A 23,273-nucleotide genomic window follows, 5' to 3' on the forward strand; every position below is an offset into this window, starting at 1 on the left:
TTTATGTTATAGAATAGCATGACCTGTTGATCCTGTCGTTTTGATCCAGATTCAGGCATAGCTCCAGATATGCCTATCCCATTTTGAGATGCACAGGGCTAGGTGAATGCTAAGATTCCTTCAACTTCAACTTCAACTGCTATGATTCTGTAATTTTAATTTTAGTCTTTTATTGACATTTAATTCTTTTATATTGTCATTTAGTTAAGCTCAGCCTCATGCTTTCTCATAATAAGCCTTCCGAAGAGAAATATAAATTAGGGGAAGAGAAAAGGAAATGCCAGGGTGGTGGGATAGAGTTGAAATTGTAGATACGGGGACAAGGGAAAGCTTCAACTACGAGGGAGTATGTGAGCAAAGACGAGAAATAAACACGGCATGAAGCCATAACGATGTGCAGGGAAGAGCAACCCAGCAAGCGCAAAGCTCCAAGGCAGGCGTGTGAGCAAGGAGAAAGCAAGGCAGGCTGGATGGTAGAGGGTCTCATGAGCCCTTGTGAGGATGCTGGCTTACTGAGAGAATGAGGAGCCGTGGAGAGTTCTGCCCACACGAGACGTGATCTGAAATGTTTGGAAGGGATTGCTGTGTGGAGAAGAGACTGTAATTGAAGAAAGGTGGAAGCAGGAAGACCAGTTAGTTGAGAAGCTAAACGCAATGATCCGGGTTGCTCAGACCAGGAGGTGGTGAAACGTGATCAATGCCCGGATTGATTCTGCAAGTAGAGTCAGTAGGGTTTGCTAACGGACTGGGCGCGGGTTTAAAAGGAAGAGAGCAAGCAGGGAGACGGCCAGGTTGAGCCCTAGGAAGAATGCCATTGCCCGAGACAGGGATGGTGGCGGGGTGTGGGGAGAGCAGGTGCTCCGTGTGAGCCATGTTTGAAAAGCCCATGAGACACCCAGACGGAGGTGCAGAAATGGAAGGTGGACATACCTGCCCCGAGTTCGAGGGAGCGCTCTGGACGAGGACTATGGATTTGGGGATCGTGGATGTATAATCGGTATTCAGAGCCTTGAGCAGGCAGACAGCAGGGGCCCTCGCCGCTTTGCTGACTATTTGTATCCCCAGCTCCTAGCGGAGTCTCTGTCATCTGGTAGGTATTAAATCTCCATTGGATAAATAAATAGAATGCAGACGGACTCGGGTAGGAGAGAGGAGCACCACCTTCAATAGACCGGCTTGCAGGAGGGAAGGAACTTAAAGCCTCTTGTTTGAAAAGCTCAACCTGTTTTCCAAGTTCAATGCACTCATTTAGATGCTGATTCTGTCTGATGAAATAAACAATTTTTTCTTATGTTGGAGAGGCTGCTGCTTCTGAGTTCAAATTAATACGGCTTTTGTGGAAAAGATGGGTTTTAGGCAAAAATTACTTTCTGGTGTAATCATCGAGCCTTCAAAAATTTTTTTTTTTAAATAATAGATTATTTTGGTTATGCTGCCATAGACAACAGGTGCCTGTGTGAGCCTAGCAATTTTGGAATGCAGTCAGAGAGAGAGGAAAAAAAAATTCAGGTTTGGAAGGCAAAATTTCTATGTCCTCTACAACTGACTGAGCTGGCTTGCTCAGTCTCAAAGCAGGAGCTGGTCTCCACTGAGGCTCAGAGATAATTGTGTAATTAAATGAGGGAAAAGATGCTTTTGGCTTACAGAACACAAGATGGTATTTAAATAAGCATTATTATTACACTTTTAAGATTAAAGATATTGTCTGTTAGCATGAGCACAAGTTACAAAGGGTCTACCCCTCCTGTCTCCTTGTCTTTATTACCTGTGGAACACAGACTGGATATTTCCAGAAACAGCCTTAAAGGAATCTATACATTAAGCAGACCTCAACCATTTTACCTATGGGATTCTGCCTCTGACAGCCCCGCCCAGCTTCACTGGACCCAAACAGGAGGAAGGCTGCTGGGGTACCTGGTGGTGGTGATGCTCTTGGGGGAGGAGCCCAAGGGGTTAAGTTTAAATTTGAATGTGAGGGGCCAATGCACTGTCAGTCATTGCAGCAGCAGTGAGGAGGCAAGCTTTCCTTGGTTTAGGACTGTCAAGGAGCAAAGAGAGCCACCCTGGATTCCACCATGGACAGGTAAAGCAGGCTGCTTGCGGGTGGTTGCCTTGGCCTCTGTCCCAGAGCCAATGGGAGTACTTTGATGAGTAGCTGGTCCTTTCTCCCCTGTCACTGTCTGACTCACAAGATCTGCTTGGGTCAAGGTGCACATTTTTTTCTCTGGATCTGTCTCATCTTCTGTCCAGATATTACCTGCTCTCAGCCTAACTCTCCCTTTCTCTCTCCTTGCCACATTCAAAAGAAATTTTATGCACCATGTGTCGACATATCCTTGCACTTAGAGCTAGTTTATGATAGTCATACTAACCCAGCAAATGTTAAGAGACTCAAATCATGAAAAGGTCACAGCACCACTGTACTAAAAACAGTAGTGGTAATTGTAATAATTCTGTAAACCTTTAAGTATAAAACCCCTTAAAGCGAAGCTTTCTTAGGGAGACGTTACTGAGTAATTATGCAGTAAGGAAATTATTTTTAAATGTCAACATTCATAATTAATTGCTTGCAAGTCACTATGACTGTGTCTATCATATTCAGTCAAGCAACTTATTTAATATGATAGGAACAGTTGTCAGGCAGTTAGTGACATTTTTGCTATTTGCCTAGTCTTTCAATTCCTTCAGACATAACTTACTTCTTGAACATGTACTCTGTAAGATTTCCACAATGTCTTCACGTGAAGTTTATGACACTTAAGTTATTATCACAGAACTTTATTTCTATTTTTATGATTACTGCAAATGCATGAAAATTTACACCAAATCCTTGTATTTCATCTCCATTTAATTCTTTTGCAAAGAATTTAAACTATACAGCTAAGAATCTTCATGGTAGATTAAATGCTCTTCAGAAAATTTTGAGGGCAAAATGTCCAATGTCAGCTGAGTTTACAGTGAGATTTTGAAAACTAACCTGAGGTACTGACTGAGAGAGGAAAACGGCTCAGTGGAGACGCTTGTAAATAATGAAATGCAAAGCCATGGTGAATCTGAGTTGACATTCAGAGAAAGTCAAAGGAGGAGGAAAGATGAAATTCAACAGGAGAAAAAGGGAAATGTATGATTTTTATTCAGGAGAATCACATCAGCAGAGCAGAGACGTGCTGGCACGCAGGGCAGGAGAGGATGGCTTTGTACGATTATTTTTAACCCGTTTGTCTCTGGTTTGCATTGACGGGGATGTAGCTCGGGTTCTGCCTCAGGGAACACAGCTGTCCTGAGCAGCTGTCAACCTGTGGGCCTGAAAACTGCCTCTGCTGAGTCCTTCGAACTCTAAAGAGAAAGCAGAGGGAAACAGGTTGCTGGGAGCAGGCTCCCAGCTACAGCCAAAGGGACGTGATGGATCAAGAAAGTTAACAGGGCAGTCATGCAATTCGCCTTGCTGTGCCTGGTAACTTCTGATGGATCAGGACGAGTGTATTTTCACGGTGGGAAGGAGGTAGAAAGCCATCTCAGCCCCCTTCCCTACATCATGTCCTTTCCCACACTCCCAGAACACTTCCTCCTCCTCCGGGTAGCAGCGCCCCCCCACCAGCAGTGCGGGCTTCAGTTCCCCACTGCCCCCACCGCTCGTCCACACAGCCTAAGTGGGCAGGTTAAATGTAAAAGGCATTTATTGCTAAGAGATGATGTTTACTCTATTTAAACCTGACTGCACCCCAAAGAAATATTTTTTCTTCCTCTTCAGTATTTATTAGGCATTTTTTGTTTGTTTGTTTGTTTGTTGGTTTTTTGGAAGGGGGGTAATTAGGTTTATTTGTTTATTTTTTTTTATGGAGGTACTGGGAATTGAATCCAGGACCTTGTGCATGCTCAGCATGCGCTCAACCACTGTGAAGCACTTGCTATGTATTCGGTTTATGTAATATGCTGAGGGTGAGTATATGCTAATTAGGTAAAAGCAATTATAACAGTGGTAGCGCTGTGCTGGTTACCATCGTAAATGCTTATCCCTTTAAAATAAAGCCAGTTTTTATTAAATCTTTGTTAGCATCCATTTCAGATCCCTGCCAAAAATGCATTCTTCATTCTAAAATAATGTGGTTGATTAGTTTTTATATGGTTTGATATACATAATGTGTGCACTGGTGATATATCTAATTCTCTGCCTGAGGTTTTAAAGAGGATCCCAGTAAGTTTCACGTGTGTAAGGAAGATAGTCAAACTGCAAGAGCTTTAAAATCGCTTGTCCTTGCTTTATCTATTTAATAAGGGTGACATTTGGGTCCTTGACATGAAAATTTAGGTACGTTTTCTGTATCCCATTAAAATATCAATAATCAACATGTGTCCGTACATAGACTGGTATTTAAATGTAAGAAGCTTTATTCACAGTAGCCCCAGAGTGGAAACAATCCAAAGGTCCATAACATGTGAACAAATAAATGAAATGTGCTGTATCCATGCAATGGAACATTGCTTTGCAGTTAAAAAAAAAAAAAAAGAATAAACTATGCTGAAACATGCAACACCAGGAATGAATGTCAGAGTCACAATGTGCTTAGTGAAAGAATTCAGATACAAAGGCGGAGATAACGTGTGCTTTATAGGAAATTCTAGGAAATAAACAGTAATTTCTAGTTACAGAAAGCAGATTTAGTGTCGCCTGGGAGAGAGGGGAAGAACTGAATGAAGAGGTATGTGAAGAAACTCGGGGGGAGGGGTGCCCTGAAAATGTTCTGTATCCTGATTGTGGTAGCAGTTTTGGGTGTTTACATCTGCCCATATTCATAGAACTTTACATTTTAAATGGGTGAAGTATGTAAATTATACCTCAATGTAAAAAAAAAAAGTTGTAAAAAGTTTCAATTCTCTTGCCAGCAAACCGTATTCAAATGACTGACTAGGTCATCACTTTTACAAGCCCCATGCACTTCTGATCAATGCCATGAGATGGCGCACAAATTGGATAAATACATTTCTGGAAAAGACTAGGAACAAAAACCAGGGTGCTTTGGCCTCAACCACACTGTATCCATGTTCACAACCGCAAAGAAACTTGTGGTAGCAGAGAGTATATTCACAAGTTCAACTCAATTTAGAGCTTATGATTTGCAAGACACTGTGCTAGAAAACAATGAGGAAAAGCAATCTGTCCCTATGTGCAAACAACACAGCAAGGTATTTATTTTGCCAAGTTTAAGAAGCAGCAGAGTATGGGGAGGGTATAGCTCAATGGTAGAGTGAGTGCCTACCATGCACAAGGTCCTGGGTTCAATCCCCAGTACCTCCATTCAAGATAAATAAATAAGAACCTAATTACCTCCCCCCGCTAAAAATAAGAAAAAATTTAAATTTTTAATTTTTTAAAAAGCCCTAAGAAGTCCTGTAATTAAAAACCAGCAGAATATGAAATTGCAGATGAAATCAGTGTAATCAAAATCATGTAAATATATGCCTATAAGAAAACTAGAAGGAAAAACCAGCATATTAACAGTAATTATCATTAGATAGTATGTCTAATTATCCTTGAACACTGGTATTCCAAACTTTTTAATTCTTTAATATTTAATTTTTTTAACTTTCTACTTTTTGTTAGTATTCAGGTTGACAACAGTCAAGGGTCGCTCTTAAACACATGACTCAAAGAGTGACACTTCCTGACTCAAAACACAGAAAGTCTAATTGAGAAGACAGAAATGTCAGCAATCAACTGGTAACAAAGGTTGACTGCTTTGACAAAGATAAGTGGGAGAACATAGAGAGCTCCTGGAGGGTTTTTCGTTGCTGTTAGTGTTCGATTTTTGCCTAGAAATTCTGGGATAGTGGTGGTGAGGAAGGTCTTCCTAGAAGAGCTGAAAGGTGGCTGGACAGAGAAAGCTGAAGGAAAGGAGACTCGGGCCAGGGGGTGGAGAAAAGAGGAAAAGAACCAGGAAATGAGGCTAGAAAGGCAGGTTGACGCCCAAACGTAGAAGCTGGCCTCAGTAAGTACCACATTGAAGAGTTTGGAGCTTATTCCGTGGGAAGAAGTTAGGCGCTTTTCGGCACAGGGGTGACAGGCTCATGCCTGGGGTTTTGTGAGCTCTGTCAGGTGCAATGTGGGAAATGTTACTTTGAAGGGACTGGAGGCAGAGAGACCAATGAAAAGGTTGGGACAATGGATAAAGGGAAAGATTAGGGCTTAGACTGAAGCAGAGAACAGAGAGGATAGGGCAGGTGCACACCCAGAAATATTTGGAAGTTTGACTCATTACACTTAGATGATTAATTAAATATAAGGAGTGAAGGAGACAGAACCAGATGATCCCCAAGCTCTTGGCCTGGTTACCTGGGGTGGAAAGTCAGTAGAGGAGGCAGGACAGAGGGCTAACTGAGGACTACTGTTTTGAGCACATTGAGTTTGAGGTACATGCTGGACATGTAGGTAGGGACTGGAAAGGAAACCTGAACAGATCTTTATGGGACTGGGGAACAGGTTTGTAATTCCAAGCTGTCAGCAGCTACAAGGCAGCCCCGGGAGACTGTCCTGTGAGCTCATGTGGCTTTGGGATTCTTGCTGTGTCTCAGCTGGTCTTAAATACAAGCATGAAAAGGGGTTTGTAATGGATTCCAAGCTCAGTGAGTCTCAGGCATCCAACAAAGGAAGCAAGAGCATCTTCTCTGATTTGGCCCAAGTATTACAGAGTCTTCTAAAAGCTGAAGGAAAGCCAGAAGCAGCCTTTCACTTTCTCCCCGCCTCTCGCCCACAGCCTCCTGATGAAGCAGAGGAAGTTTCTTTACCACTTCAAAAACGTGCGCTGGGCTAGGGGCCGCCACGAGACCTACTTGTGCTATGTGGTGAAGCGGCGAGACAGTGCCACCTCCTTCTCACTGGACTTCGGGCACCTTCGAAACCAGGTATCAATATTTGCTTCCCAGGCAGTTGAAAGCAGAGCTGAGGGCACTTTTAAAGCCACCTGCTGATGGCACTACTTTCAGCCTGTTTCCTTTGTGTCGCCACTAGATTCCTCAAATCTCTTTTCTTCAATACTAAGCGGACTTGCTATGTCTCAGTATTGTGGTTATTATTACGGGCATGGGGATCATACAAAGAGCAAACACATTACTGGTGGACCTCGGAGATATTGCAGGTTTGGTTCCAGACCAGTGCAGAAAAGCAAATATTGCAGTAAAGGCCCACGAATCTGTTGATTTCCCAGCGTATATAAAATATATATACTATACTTTAATTCTTTATGCAGTAGCATTAAATCGTTAAAAAAAAATGTACATACCTTAATTTTTTAAGTTCATTAGTAAAGATTGCTAACCATCATCTGAGCCTTCAGCAGGTCATAGGAGTAACAAAGATCACCATATCAAATGCAATAATGGAAAGTTTGAAATTTGCAAGAATTACCAAAATGTGACAGAGACACAAAGTGAGCAAGTGCTATGGAAAGAAATGGCCCCGGTAGACTTGCTCGAGGCAGGATTGCCACAGGTCTTCAAAACGCCGTATCTAGTCGGGGAGGGTATAGCTCAGTGGCAGAGCGCATGCTTAGCATGCATGAAATCCTGGGTTCAATCCCCGTGGCCTCCATTCAAATAAATAAATACACCTTATTACCTCCCCTACCCACTGTTCCCCCTCCAAAAAAACGCAGTATCTGCAAAGTCCAATAAAGCCAAGCGCAATAAAACAAGGTGTGCCTGATTTAATGGCTCTTAGCCCAGAGCAGTGCTGGTTACCTGTCTTGTACAACCCCCCTGTTCGCCACGTCATAATCTAAATCTAGTTATCTGGTTGCCAACTGTGAATTCTCGGACCTCCACCTCGTGGTTCGGTGTATTTCTACAACGTTACGTCAGCAGACACCCCCAAGCCATTTTCCTTCCCCTCAAAGGCAGAAAAAGTAGCTTCACAAACGTAAATTAAAATCTCCACTGAGGCAGCGTGAGGCCTTCATCCACTCAACTCGCTTCACCCCCCCCCCCCCCCCCGCTCCCACAGAAAACCGCGAGCCTTTTCCCTCGCTAAAGCCCCAAGGGCAAGGGCTATGGGGCCCACCTACCCCTGTGCTCGCTTCAAGTAGTTGCTTGGCCTTCCTGTAACGCCGCGGAACTGCCGACACTCCAGACCCGGCTACCGTGGGAGGGGGTGGGATTAAGCCCCTAAAGCTCCCGCACCGCGTGGACGTCGCAACCACCACCGGCTGAGCCCCGCGCCCTCCCCGCAGGCGGGGTGCCACGTGGAACTGCTCTTCCTCCGCTACATCTCCGACTGGGACCTGGACCCCGGCCGGTGCTACCGCGTCACCTGGTTCACCTCGTGGAGCCCCTGCTACGACTGTGCGCGGCACGTGGCCGACTTTCTGAGAGGGTACCCCAACCTGAGTCTGAGGATCTTCACGGCCCGCCTCTACTTCTGCGACAAGGACCGCAAGGCGGAGCCCGAGGGGCTGCGGCGGCTGCACCGCGCGGGGGTCCAGATCGCCATCATGACCTTCAAAGGTGCGCGGGGAGGGGCCCTTCCGCCCGGCTCGGAAAAGCGGGGCTTGCGATTCAGACTGAGAAGAGTCAGTGGGGGGAGGCAGAGGGGAGAGTCCTAACTGAGTTCTAGTTCGCCTTTGGAGCCAAAACTTATCCACTAGAATCGGAGGAGATGAATCACTGGCTTTCTTGGACTCGAGGCCTTGGGGGCAATGAGAATTAAAAGGGGTCGGGGTAGGGACAGTTCTTTCTTTCCTCTTGATTTGAGATCTGAGCCATCTTCTACCCCTTTCCCTGTCTTTTTTAAAGATTATTTTTATTGCTGGAATACTTTTGTGGCAAATCGTGAAAAAACTTTCAAAGCCTGGGAGGGGCTGCATGAAAATTCGGTTCGTCTGTCCAGACAGCTTCGACGCATCCTTTTGGTAAGTAAGGCCCTTCTTGGCTTATTTTCTTACTCTCTCTAAAGTCACCTTTTTCTGGAGCTACTAGTATTTTCTTTTCTTATATTTCCTACATTTTCGTGTGTGATTCATTCTCTCCTATTTTTCCTCTGATAAAAATATTTTCTCTTCGTCTTTTTGTTGTCATTTCTCCCACAATTGAGTTTAATCTTCTGTTGTTTTAGTTCAGAGCCCTCTGCTAAGATTTCTTTCCCTTCTCTTCTTTCCCCACTCCTGACTCTTCTCGAGATCTGTCTCCCTCCTGGTAGAATTCCTTCCTGTCTTCCTACTTCCTGGCCCTCTCCCTCTCAACTTCCTTCCTTCGGGAAACATTACAGAACCATTCACTGTCTCTCCACAGCCCCTATATGAGGTGGACGACCTACGAGATGCATTTCGTACTTTGGGACTTTGATACCAAGCTCCAAGAACGTCACGTATCAAGAAATATCTCTGAAGATTGTGGGTAAAAGAACGATCCTTCAGGAATTCTGTTTTTCTTCAACTCTCACTCTGAGTTTAGGGGAGAAGTATTTATATATGACTTTAAAAAGATGTCTTTAAAATAGAGAAGAAACGCAGACCCATCAGGGTTAATGCCGCAACTGGTGCAGGCTTTAAAGGCAACACTGCCCCCTACTGGGAAACGACAGAACTGCAGGGCCTGGGAGCATCTTAACGTCAATATTGTTGACTTTTGAAACAGGAAGAAAGAAGATAAATGCTTAAAAGTATGGTGAGAGGATCAAATGTTTTATAACCAGTATCCTTTAATATTTTATTCTTTCTGAGTTTTCAGTGGTGTTATTAATAAATTTTTCTACTCTTTTCCTTCGGGGTTCACTTTTTAAGTGAACAAACTTCTGTCAGGCTGTGATCTATAGAACTTCCTAATGAGATAATCTGCGTGATTGTACCAAACCATCTCTTCAAAGCATTAATATCCAAGCACGTGCTGTATGTACTCATTGTCTGAAGCATGTTTTTATGTTTGTAAAAGAGGATTATTTTTCTTGGTATGGAATACACAGGGTCACAGGTTCTTGTATAATAACGGACCTTAAAATGAATCTGAGGGCTGTGAAGAAGACACTCTAAAAGTGAATTGATGCCCCAAGTAACAAATCTGCAAACAGATCCTTTTAAAGTCACAGCTTTGAAACCACACATTTCCCATGTAACTGGAGAATGCTTGGAAGGCAGTTGCTTGAATGTTGAGGAAAGGAAAATCTATTCTCTCTGGTGGATCTTTGAACCTCAGCGATGCCAACCAGGTCAAGGTTTTCCTCCTTTTGCATGTATATGTCGCTTCTCTCAAAGAAATGCTGACTATATAAGAGACAGTGACAAAAGAAAGTAATTAGGAGGGAAGGATGACAGAGCATTGCAAGGAAATAGTATTGTATCCAGTAAAACGGAGTGAGCCCACATGTCAAGATCATGCCTGTGTCCCTAACAACGCTCCTTGACTATGCGAAAACTACTCAGAAAAACCTGATCACTGTGCAGTGATTACTTAGCAACCCTTGCAATGCAGAGAAACAGAGCCACAGGGCAAGCTGAATGCATAATTGTACCTTCTTACCCTTATTGTACCTAGTTTGTGAAAGAGTTAAATGTAAAATCCTTATTCATGTATTCATTCTTATTGTATGTTATGCTATGTAATGTCCAATATTTTTATCATAATTTTTCTGATATATTGAAATGGATTCCTAATGTCTTGTAAATGTATACCTTTAGAAATGATTCTACTAGCAAAATACATCATTCTAACATAGTCTAACATGGTAACAACATTGCTATGAAACCATTCTCCTGATTCTTAGTTAATTTTTCCCACTGCAAATTTGATTCTGTTTTACTTCCATCAACTGAATAAATGAGAAATAACTTCAGAAATCTTGGAGATTAAATGCCAAATGAAAATAATTCCAAAAGTGATTTTTTAAAAGTTAAATTATAAAGTCAGTTTGATGGAATGGACTTCAGAGTCCTGTGCATCTGTGTTCAACTGACTTCTGACAAGGATGCCAGGAATATTCAGTGGGAGAAAGAACTCTTTTCAACAAAAGGTGCTGGGACAACTAGATATTCATATGCAAAAGATTGAACATGGACCTCTACCACATGCAAAAATTAACTCAGTGTATCAAATATCTAAATCTAAGAACTTCCCTAATTAGTACCTGCTTCAGTCTGCTCTTTGAAAGTCAGGAAAAGCCTAGCAAATGACTGCCTTTTTCTACAAACAAGAAACAGGGGTCCCAGAGGAGCTTTTGTACCCAGGAGGGCTCCTTTCAGTTCCCCCTTTTCTTTGATATTCCTTAATCCTGAGAGGAACGAGGGTGGGACACAAAGGGAATAAGCTTTGGACCGAGAGGTTAATCATAAACTCGGCAGGAGAACTTTCAAGGGGACTCGGTTTGAAATTCACAAAACAGGAAAAAAAAATATTAGCAACTATTTTATCCAGTAAGTCTAGTATCCAGAATATATAAAAGACTCTTACAACTCATAAAAAAAGACAACCTAATGTAAGAGTGACCAAAAGACTCAAAAAGACATTTCTCCAAGGAAGATTTACAAACGGCTATTTAGCATATGAAAAGCTCGAAGTCCTTAAGTCCTTAGGGACATGCAAATCAAAGCCACAATAAGGTATCACTTATACCTACTAAGGATGACCATAAACACAAAAAAACAATAACAACTGTTGTTAGTGAGAATGTGGAAAGATTAGAACATATATTGGCTGGTGGAAATGTAGAACGTGCAGCCGCTATGAAAAACAGTTTGTTTCTCCAAAGTTAACATGTAATTACTGGATGATACAGCAGTTACACGCTTTGTTCTCTCTCCAAAAGAATTAACAATCTATGTTCAAACGAAAACTTGTACATGAATATTCTTGCAGCATTATTTGTTTGTAGTAGCCAAAAAGGGCAAAGACCCAAATGTCCCTCAGCTGACGCAGGGATAAACAAATTCAGTACATCCATCCATCCAAAAGCAATGAAGCACTGATCCATCCTACACCGTGGACGAACCTTGAAAACACGGTGCTAAGTGAAATAAGCCTCTCATAAAAATGCACGAGGCCGGACCCAGGCCGGCGCTGTCTCTGCCGCCATTTGGGCTGCTGGCTCCCTGCTAGAGTGCTTTCTTTCCCCCTCCAGCGCTTTTCTTTCCTTCTCCTTCCTCCAGCATTTTCCTTCCTTTACCTCTTTTGAGAAATAAAAGCAGCTTTTGCTCTGTCCCTCTGCCTCAGCTATGAATTCTTTGCAGCCGGCACGCAAGGTCCCACACTTTGGTGGACTTCCTAAGTTGGAGGTCTCACAATCCGCTAGCATAAACAGACCTTTTCTTTACATCTCCGTACACATGAACACATATACATACGCAGGTATGCTCAGCCAAACCCAAACTATTAGCTGTGGTTCTCTCCAGAGAAAAACTGGGTGGGAATAGGGTGGGAGAAGGGGAACCGACAATTTCTACTCAAGTTTACTTCTGCAAAAAAGTATAACTTGTAAATTTTTAATAATTAAAATTGAGGAAGAGAAAATACCATTTCAAATCTAGGTCTCAGTATGAATTCATGATTTTCTATTCTCCAGCGTTTACTTAAAAATATACAGAATATTCCACTGCCTTAAGAAGGAGTTGAGAAGATTCTAGTAAAACAAGTCTAGCAGAGGATACAAGGGTCTGTGAGTCTCTAAACATTTTTCTTCTATTACCAATGATTTATAAAATGCTTTGAGAGCTGGCCAATCTGCAGGAAAGAGAGTCGCTCAGTCGGGGTTTAACCAGAGAGAGAACCAGTAAGACGTACGTATTACAGAAGTGACTCACGTGGCTGCAGGGGTTGCACCAGTATCTGAAACCTGCAGTGCAGGCTGGCGGGGAGGGCAGACAGGGTTCCAGGGCAGAGCTGCAGTCCGCTGGTGGGCTCTTCCAGGAAAGCGTCTCAGTCCTGTTCTTATATCCTTAAACTAATTGAATTAGGCCTACCCAGATTATGTAAAACACTTGTAAGGAACGGATTATTGACTATAAACGTATCTACAAAATACTCCAGGACATCTAGATTACTGCTTGATTGAATAACTAGCTTGGGCGGGAGGGTATAGCTCAGTGATAGAACGCATGCCTAGCATGCCCGAGGTCCTGGGTTCAATTAAATAGATAAACCTGATTAACACCTCCCCACCAAACAAGAAGAATAACTAGCCAAAATCGACAAAAAAAAAAACCCAAAAAACAAAACAAACAACAAAAAAAAACACGTGTCACAGCATCTATATGTAAAAAACAAAACAAAACAAACACATCATCACAGAAAATTAACTTTTGAGGGCACACTGCATGCTTGTCATGCTTTACCTCACCCAGCTAACCTCATGGTGGATTTAAACTTACATACCTGTGACTCTCAAAAAAGTCTCTACACATTTAGCCGCAGATAACAGAGATCAACTCAAGTTACTCATTAAAAAAAGGGGGGGGGGTATTTTATAGTCACATGTAGCAATAACTCGCTAGTGACTAAGGTTTCCAGTGACTGGCTACTTTTTGTCTTTTTCAGGGACCTCGTGGCCTGTGTGTCTTAATGTCTCCTTTCTCCCATAAGGGTTCCCTCTGTTCACCTCCCTGATTAGCTGATTTCCTCTTCTTACCCAACGTTGCTGCCCCCTAATACCTTAGCTTGCAGACAACCCATCACGGATGCTTCTGTCTTGTCTACTTTTTACTCTTAATGCTTATCGCTAATTGGTAATTTTTTTTCAAATTCCCCAAAGAGGGGCAGTTTAATTGCCCCAACTTATCTTTTGCGTCATTCAAAGTATGTTATTACTAAGGCAGTGTCTAGTGGGAAATAGAAATGAGAGGCCTGCAACACTTCGTAAAGCCAATTTGAAAGGGTGAATTACTAGGCTAGACTAGAGAGTGAATCGAAAGCAAACTGCAGGTTTCTACGCTGACTAGAGCTTTGCTCCTTCAGAACAGTTGTACTTGAGAGGAATATACTGCACCTGAGCCCCTGGGTCTCACTAAATGACCCTCCCTTGGCTGATTGGCTGTCTCTCCTACCCCTGGTCCCATACGCCAGGTGCGTGTGGTCAAAGACGGCTTCCTAAGCAGGCTATCCAGGAGGTTAATTTTTCTTTAATTTTTTAAAAATTTATGTATAACTTTATTTAATTCATTCATTCATTCATTTAATGGAAGTACTGGGGATTGAGCCCAGGACTTTGTGGATGCTAAGCATGTGCTCACCACTGAGCGATACACACTCCACCCCCAGGAGCTTAATTTTTTTTTTAAGTTTTAAATAATTTTAAAATTAAACCATTATGTACATAGAAAAAAAATGCATGAATCCTACGTGACAGTTTGAGAATGAATTTTCATGAATGTATAACAAACACCAAGCTCAAGAAGTAGAACATGACTAGCATTCCAAAAGCTTCCCTTTAAAAAGATAAATACATAAAATAAACAGGAAAAAAAAAAAAGGAAAAAACAAAAAACCCACAAAATCTCCCCTTACTCCTACCCCCAGCACTCTTGCTTAATTTAAATTAGTGAAAAGTGGTGAGCATACACTTGGCCGAGAGAACAGCATGTTTGAAGACTGAGAGGTTTAAAGTAGCACAAGGTTTAAGGGGCTGCCACTAACGGTGGTGGGAGGGGAGGGTGGGTCAGGGGTGGTGATCACAAAAAACACTTTATTACGTTGAGGGGTTTAATTTTAAAACTGAAGGCTGTGGAGAATATCTGAAAGGGCTTTTTGAAAGAAGAAATTACTTGATCCAATTTTCCATTTAGAAACATTCTGGCAAGTGTGGAGGAAGAATGAGAGGCGAGCCACTGGAGACTGGAAGGTTTCTCAAAATTGCATCCTGCAGAAAAGGGATGCTGGCCCTTTAAGGCAGGGCTGGAGTCATGGAGAATGGAAGGAGTAGTGAATTCAAGGGAGCAGCACCTACCTTCTGCTAATTTGTTGTGGAAGAGGTTGCGACTGAGGGTGATGGAAGAAATTTTCACTTATTGATGTATGGGAAAGTCATGCTGGCTTACGCACAACTTAACTTTATGCTAACTAAAACAGCCTGTTCTGTGGCCTGTGAAGCATGCATTGAACATCTGCTTTAACCATTAAAGAAAAGAATGCGTTTAAAACTCAAAATGGGGTAACTGTGGTGCAGGCATCCCAAATGGAGCTGGTGGCCATGGTGGCTGTGGTTTCAGACATGTTCCCATATCACTGAGAACTTGGATTTTCTGAACTGTATCAGACTCAAGCCATTATCAAACCAACATCCACTAGCAGCTGCCCGCTGCAACCTTTTGGCCTCAAGGTCTCCCCTTGTAAATAGGCAACCATTGCGGACTCCAACCAACCCCTGCTTGGTGTTATCCTCATGAATTGCTCATGCTACCGTGTACTGTATCGCCAGCCCGGGAAGAACTGCAGACCACCCACGAGCTTTTCTACTTGACAAGTGAAAGCATCAGTACCAAGAGACACCAAGAGATAATCCAAGCTGGAGATACTGACCAGTTTGCTTCTTGATATGTCTCTCTCATCTCTGGTCCAAACTAGAAGACTGCTTCCCCACCCCTGCCTTATTTTTTTTTAAAGCTACTGAAGATGATGGAGTCAATAAGCCCTTTGGATTCCCATCTTCAACAAGCCTTCTCTGTTACAATACATACTTCCTGGACCCTGTAGCTCACAAATCAGCATCCAGCCCCAACAAAAATTAAAAAACAGAGTTGATGCCTGGAGGAAGGACTTCCTCTGAATCCTTGAGCATCTCTAATACTTGGTGCTGTGGGAAGAGCCTGTGACATAAAGACGGGTTCTGGGGACTTGCTCTCCAGAGCTAGGTACACAAGAGTTGCCCCTAGGTTCCATTCCATACAGGTGTCTGCTTTATTCCTGGCTCTATAAACCACAACAACTCACTAATACACACATCCATGTGCTTGTCCACAAATATAATCAACAAATATTGCCAATACCTACAAAATCTGGGAAGAGCAAGAATGTGTTTCCTATTGATTTCATAAACACAGAATCCTGGCAAGAACACTTTTAACTATTTACAAGGTGAGGAGAGAGTTTAAGGAAGCCAAAAAGAGGTAATAAAGTGCCCTGGGGCTAGAACAGCTCAGGAGCTGTCCCATCTCTTGGCTGAGGGGCCAGAAAAGGTGTGATTACCAGGATCTGGAAGAGTTAGGTGTGGAAAGAGAGGGCCAGCTCAGGACAGAACTTGTCTGAAGTCACACACCATCAGGGAGACAGGCACAAAGTCTGGCTGGCTCAACGCATAACAAGCATTTCTAATCTTCGAACCATGAAATCTACACAGTCCAAATAACCACCACTGAGTGTTAAAATCAAATAAATTCTGCCCCTAGAGTTTTAAAGCTGTCATGTTCCATGAAATTTGGTTTCTTTTTCCTTCTAATTTAAATCCCATGGGGGCTTCATGTACCCTTTATCATAGATGAGATCTGAGTTGGAAATTAAGCCAAGAGGAATCACTTATACTAAAATCAGTGAGCTACAGAAGTTTGCAAAGGCCTTCATAAAGATTGGTGAAGTTGAACTAGTCTTAAAAACACAAAATCAGTCAATGGTAAAATAAAATTAGAAGTAAACTATGGTGATCATATCTATGTGAAGTACAAATTCCAAGACATTTTTTTTCCCAAGAAGGTTTCAATGGCTATTCCTAATGAAATATTTTCACACTGGTTCACACAAAGATAAGAGTTCATAAGTATTTACTACAAAATAAATATGGCCAGTAACTTTTCAGCAACAGAAAAGAGCTCGGAATTCCGTCCTGTGTCCCAGGATGATTCAGCCCTCCATAATTTTAATTTATTCAAGTCACTGCGAATCTTTCTTTGACATAACGCCAAGGGCTCTCATTCAGGCTCCTGTAGACATTGAGAATTCTGTTATAAAACAGTTACTCCAGATGATTGAGCATATGCTTATATGAAAGGTTGTAATTTCTCTCTGATAATATAAGAACCTCAGTTTGAGAAACACTGCCTTGGCCAATTTCAGAGGATGTCCGTTCTCAGCAAGTATAAAGTCTCAGTGAAGCTAAAGGACTGTCATGAAGACTGGAAATGTGAATGGCACTCTTATTATTATATTGTGAAAAAATTCTATACTTTTTCGTAGGCAGCTCAAAATTTATCACCCACGTCTGTACACGGATACACATACTAGTGTTCACTCACTCTGAGTTCTAGGATGAGGAGGTAGGTGTACAGGAAATGATTCAAGTGTGTTGGTTCCTTTGTCTCTGGCTCCTGTGGGGTAAATTATCTCTAGTAATTAGTCAATGAAAGAACGGCTGTCCAAGCACATGTAGACTCTTCTGTCTCAGAAAACTCATTTTGTACTTTAAAGCGGGTAACAGATCTTTCATGATGATGCTTTAAAATATTATATCAGAAAACATGTCACACTAAGGTGCTGATTCCAGGTATAATGAAAGGACACGTTGCACTAAACAGCGGAACAAGGATCCACACAGCACGTTTCCTCCAGGGGATAGTCCTGAGTTGTAAAATCTGGAGGGAAATAAATCTGCTGTGTAAGGAAAGTTGGGAGAAATGCTCGTTTTGTCATAAAGGACTGCTTCCCCTGTGGTGAGGCAGTATCATGGCATGACAAGAAGCCTCAGCTCTGCAGGCAGAGTGGTTTAAGACTTGGGAGCTATGTGATCTCAGTCAAATTATTTGCACCTATGTGCCCCAGTTTCCCATTTATAAAGTGGGTATGATAGTATTTACATAGTTGGGGCAATTGTTAAGATTAAATGAGTTCCCATACATACTCCACTTACAACAGTATCTGGTACATTTATATATATATATATATATATATATATATATATATATATATATATATATATATATTTTTTTTTTTTTTTTACTGTTTTTATTATTTCTCCCCATTCAACCCAGTACATATCCTCGAGTACATATAAAACTTGATCGCGCTGTTTGTCTACAAGCCTGCCTCTACTAACTAGACTGAACCTTGTAGGTTTCCCGAGAACCTGTGGTATATTTGGAAAAACCACTTAATCTGTAACTTCAAAGCTCGGGGAGGGGGGGGGAGTCAGGATTAGAGACATACTTATGGAATCACAAATAATAATAACTATCATTTATTGAGTGCTTATAATATTCCAAGCTGTTCTGAAGGCTTAACAGATACTATGTTATTTGACTCCTATAACAACTCGATGATACAAGTACTTTGTGATTCTCATTTTACAGAGGAGGACACTGAAACACAAAAGGTGAAGAAATTTGCCCCAGGTCACGCAGCAGAGGTAACAGAGCAGGAAGCGGAGCAGCCGGGAGGTTCTTCTACCTAGCAGACACCGCGTTATTATAGAACATTTACATGCTGCACATTGGGCTGACATTCATCCGTACAACAGAGTGCGGACAGGCTGCCTGAGTGGCTGATGCCCTGTTCTGACTTAGCTGGTACTTGAATGATTCAGCTGTTACTGTACTGTGATGATCAGTCCTGATTACAGGTGACAGTTGAAGATATGGAACTAGATGAGAAGTCCTGGGAAGTGTGTTTTTACAGTATGAGAATTCATGGATATTCGAGCACCATGAAAGCAAAGACGGGGTCTGTTTTACTCACGGCTATATTCCCAGAATGGTTTTACTCAATCTATTGAATGAATGAACAAGAGGTGATAATATTACGAAACACCAATGTTTCAGTGATGGACAAAGTAAGACACGCCTAAGAAGAAAACTGAGAAGCAAGAGGCCAGGAGACAATAGGTCATGGATATCAAAGATTTCCAAGCATAATGTAGTGAAACACAAAAACGATGCAAATAGGTACAGGAAGATGAAGATTGAAGAGAGCCCACTGGTGTCCTTAGCAAATCTTTTACAAAGGAGTTGAGGAGCAGACGATAAGGAGATAGAATGAATAGAGCTATTGTTTCAAGAAACGTGGCTGGGAAGAAATGGACACTTCAGCGTAGCACATAATTGGAGAGTGGAGGGAGGGTTACCGTTTTTTATCTGGCACCATTTTCATCAGTGACATTTTACAAATTCTGATAGATCTTTAGGAACTTACACAAATTATTCTACAGTTTATCTCATAGAAGAAACATACAAGAAAACCAAGAAAATTCTGGAAAAGAAGAAGAACGATGGAGCTTACCTCTTAGTTACTTGACCTCCCCTTTCTGTTATTCTGCTCGGACTCAGCCGGACTCCCTTGGTCATTATTCTCGGCGATGTTATCAGTTGTAGCTACTTCGCTTTAAAAATAGTTAACCTGTTCTATATCTGACCATAATATACTATTCTTCAAGCTTGATTGTTTAAATACACCCACTACAACTATTTAATGATCTTATCAAGATTTCCAGTTCATTCACCTCTCTGACTTTTCACAATCTACCAACCCTCTCCTCTTTTCATTCTCTTTCTTTCTTTTTTTCTTTCTTTCTTTCTTTCTTTTTTTTCCCTCCTGGGGTGGGCAGATAATTGAGTTTGTTTATTCATATTTTGATGGAAGTACTGGGGATTGAACCCAGGACCTCACGCATGCTAAGCAGGTGCTCTACCACTGAGCTACACTCACTCCCTTTCATTCTCTTTCTTATCCAGCTCAGAGACTGACTCATCAGAGAAAACTTTTTTGCCTTCATTCTTTTTACTGCTCCCATCTACCAAAACCCTGAAACTGGCTGTCAGCCTTCTCCATACCAGCACCTTAGCCGCTAGTGCAACGAGAAAATGCCACACAATAGGGCAGATTAAAGACCATAAATTTATAACTAAATATAGTGAATCTACTTGATTTCTCTTGTCAACTCACTCTCCCCACCTTGAGTGGAAGGGGATGGAGATGAGGGAATATATTTATACTTTGGCAGAGGGAAAAGTCTAAGCATTGTCAAATAACAAACATAAAACAATCCAATAACCAGTCAGAGGTCCTTTACTCAAGGGAAAACAAACCATGGATTGGAGGCATACAGTGCCTCACAGGCAGGGGAGAACTCTTCCCCAGGGATGTTTGGGCAAGAGCGAGTTTATGGAGTGTTACAAGTAGCAACTTGGAAGCAGGGCATGCACGAAATAGGGCATGCACGACTGGCCAGGAGGTCAAGGCTGTCCTTGTAAGGCTGGCAGGTCCTATTTTCTAGCCAAGAGAGAATCGTGACTGGTGTACGTTAGGTTTCTGGGACAGTGAGGCATTTCCTGTTTAAGTGTGGACTGACTGAAGTTAAGTGTGGACTGACTGAAGTTTGGTGGCTTGGGCCAGACTCCATTTTTGTGGGTCCCTAAATTAGGTTCTGAACCTTAACACTGCTAGGAAGAGGTTTCCTGCACACACACCACCAAACAATGCTCAGGACACCAGCTTGGTGTCCTACAATTCAACTCAACTCTAACACTACCTACCTGGGGACAGCATAGGATCCCACAGGTTAAGACTGCCTCCCACCCCCAACCCCACTGCTGGACTTCAGACACCAATTATAAGCTCAGATTATGTGCTTCTGACTAACTACACACTGAAGGTTCCAACAACCCCCTTCAACCTAGGATGCCAATTGCTAAGTCCAGATTGTCACCTGGCTATAAATCAGAGGTTTCCACAACTCCCTCATCAGGTTTGATTCACTAGAGCAGCTCAAAGAACTCAGAGAACCACTTTACTTACTGGATTGCCAGTTAATTATAAAGCATATAAATCAGGGGAAAATAACCAATAAAAGTGATGCATAAGGCAAGTTATGGGGAAAAGGCACAGGGGTGCCACGTTCTCTCAGCCCCATCCCTTCCCCGCATCTCCATGTATTCACCAACCTGAAAGTTTTCTGAACCCTGTCCTTCTAGATTTTTATGGAGACCTCATTACACAGGCACAATTGATTAAATCTTTGGCCATCGGCTCAACCTTCAGCCCCTCTCCTCCCCCAGAAAGTCCAAGGATACAACTGAAAGTTCCAAACCTGGGGCTGTCTCCCCTGGCAACCAGCCCCCATCCCTAGGTGACCCAGGGGCATTCCAAAAGTTACTGTCTTAACATAACAAAACACCTTTATCTCTCTCACCACTTAGGAAATTCCAAGTGTTTTGGAAGCTCAGTGCTAAAACCAGGACAAAGCCCAGCTATATATTTCTTATGATTATTCACAATATCCCAGTCCTGATATACAAATCATCTTTATCAGCATGCCACAGAAACTAGAAATCATATATTTGACCACATACAATTTTAAATTTCTCTTAAAAAAAAAGTCACATTACCGAAACGAACTTGGGTCCACTCGCTGGTCACGCAGCAAATCCAATTTACTGACACCGGGTTGTGGTGAAGGACGGTACAGCGTTTACTGCAGGGCACCAAGGGAGGAGAATAGGCGACTCACACTCAGATGACTCGAACTCCCGGATGGCTTTCAGGGAGCGATTTTTAAAGACGACATTTGGGGTGAGGGTTGCAGAGGGCATGACTTTCTTCTGATTGGTGGGTGGTGAGGTCACAGGGTGGTGTTTCAGGAATTTTAGTTATCAACCTTCTGGTTCCAATCACTGATGTCTACCTGCTAGTGACCTATCTGCTTGTAGTCACAAGGGATCTTTTTCCTCAGAGCAAGTCAAAGATAGCGTCAGATTGTGATGTGTATCCCTTGAGGGGGAATCGAATGCTTTATTGCTACACTATTGCTTCTTGACTGCTTTTTCTTATTTTCTGCATTCCCTCACTTCCCTAAGTAGTAACTTTTGGAGTCTGCTCTTTGTAAGTTTAGGGAGGCCTAGGAGACTAAAGCATTTTCCAACAAACAAGAATCCAGGGGACACAGGGAGGCTTTTGCACCCAGGAGAGTCCCGCAGGGTCCAGCTCAGTTTCAATGAAGTCAAAAGACTGGGGAAAATGCATCTGAGAAAATTGAATGTTTCTCTAATGGACAAACCTCTCTTACAAATTAATAGAGGAGAGAAGGCAAACCAATAGAAAAAACAGACGAAGGATTATAGAGGAGCAAAATTTGCCACTCCTAAACATCTCTTTAGCATGTGGGTTATTTCGAGGTGAACACAATCAAGGCCCAGAAGACACAGAAAGAAATTTTGACATTCCCCCTAACTACCTAAAAAAATTTAGACAGGACCTGTTCCCAGAACAGAGCTATCCCTAGAAATATCTGCATAGAAAATGGGCTGAGTGTGGTGAGGGAAACTGGGCAGAGATCAGAGTCCACTCTGTGTCCCATTGTCCCTGCCTGATCCAGCAAACCTCGGTTTATCATTTGCTTTTCCATCTTTGTGTGAATTGTCTTCCTCCTCTTTGAAGTCCCAAAACACTACCCCCAGCATCCGCATTTGTCTTTAGCTGAAGATGGTATTTACAGTGAGGACTTGAGCCATTTGGATGAGTTACTCAGTTTTCCTGGATCTCTCCCTTGTATACGTGGTTTTAAACTTTTGATTTTCTCCTGTTATCTGTCTCATGTCAACTTAATTCTTAGATCAGCCAGAAGAACTTAGAAAAGGAGAGAACAATTTCTTCCTCTCCAACAGCATAACACAATTTCCAGAAGAGCTGTAGACGGTCATTGCCAACACCCGCACACAAAATGCTGAACACCACAAGTTCAAGAATTAGAAATTAGGGTACTAGTGTTGATCATCAGACTGTCAAAGATTTAAGAGCTTGAGCATACCCAGTGTGACACTGTGATTTACAGTCAGAAATATATGCTTAGTCTTCATCCTGTTCCAGGCACAAAGTTCCTAAAACCTTTGGAATTTCCCAAGTGTTGAGCACAATAAAGGTGTTTTTTGTTGTGTTAATGAGGTGCTTTTGGAATCCTCCCAGATCACCTAAGGCTGAAGTCTTGTTGGCTGGGGGCGGGGTGGGGGGGTTGGAAATCCACCCTGTGACTAGAAGGCTGGAACTTACAGTTCAGCCCCTGACCTTGGGGGAAAAGAGCCTGGAGAAAATTGAGTTGAATCAACCAGCAGCCGATGATTTAATCAGTCGGGCCTATGCAATGATGCCTTTGTAAAAAATTCCATGTCCCAGGAGGGTAGCTCACCCCAAAGTCCACCAGGACAGAAAGCTCCTGTGTTCAGGACACTTCCAGGTCTCTTGCCCTAGGTATCTCTTTATCTGGCTGTTCATGTGTGTCCTTTAAAATCCTTTGTAATAAGCCAGCCATCTAGGACATAATTCTGTGAGTTGCTCTAGTCAATTAAGCAAACTCCAGGAGTGGATGGGGGGAACCTCAAATTTATGCCCAGTCG

The 23,273-nt window shown here is 42.4% G+C and overlaps 1 protein-coding gene and 1 non-coding gene across 2 annotated transcripts; both read left to right on the top strand.

Moving 5' to 3' along the window:
• The first annotated feature begins 1,934 nt into the window (after positions 1-1,934).
• Positions 1,935-10,783, top strand: AICDA (activation induced cytidine deaminase). Its single transcript, XM_032473186.1, has 5 exons — positions 1,935-2,083; positions 6,753-6,900; positions 8,223-8,496; positions 8,785-8,900; positions 9,280-10,783. Exons 1-5 carry the CDS (start codon positions 2,076-2,078, stop codon positions 9,331-9,333), a joined length of 600 nt encoding a protein of 199 aa, XP_032329077.1. The 5' UTR covers positions 1,935-2,075; the 3' UTR covers positions 9,334-10,783.
• TRNAG-ACC lies at positions 5,225-5,296 on the top strand. The gene has a single exon. It is a non-coding gene; the product is annotated as a tRNA-Gly (tRNA).
• Positions 10,784-23,273: the final 12,490 nt, after the last annotated feature.

The sequence above is a fragment of the Camelus ferus genome, chromosome 34, assembly GCF_009834535.1.
Source record: "Camelus ferus isolate YT-003-E chromosome 34, BCGSAC_Cfer_1.0, whole genome shotgun sequence".
Taxonomy (NCBI): domain Eukaryota; kingdom Metazoa; phylum Chordata; class Mammalia; order Artiodactyla; family Camelidae; genus Camelus; species Camelus ferus.

Coding starts and splice junctions, on each gene's coding strand:
- AICDA (XM_032473186.1), top strand. Junction 8,497..8,784: donor CGCCATCATGACCTTCAAAG/GTGCGCGGGGAG, acceptor TCTTTTTTAAAG/ATTATTTTTATTGCTGGAAT. Junction 8,901..9,279: donor AGCTTCGACGCATCCTTTTG/GTAAGTAAGGCC, acceptor GTCTCTCCACAG/CCCCTATATGAGGTGGACGA.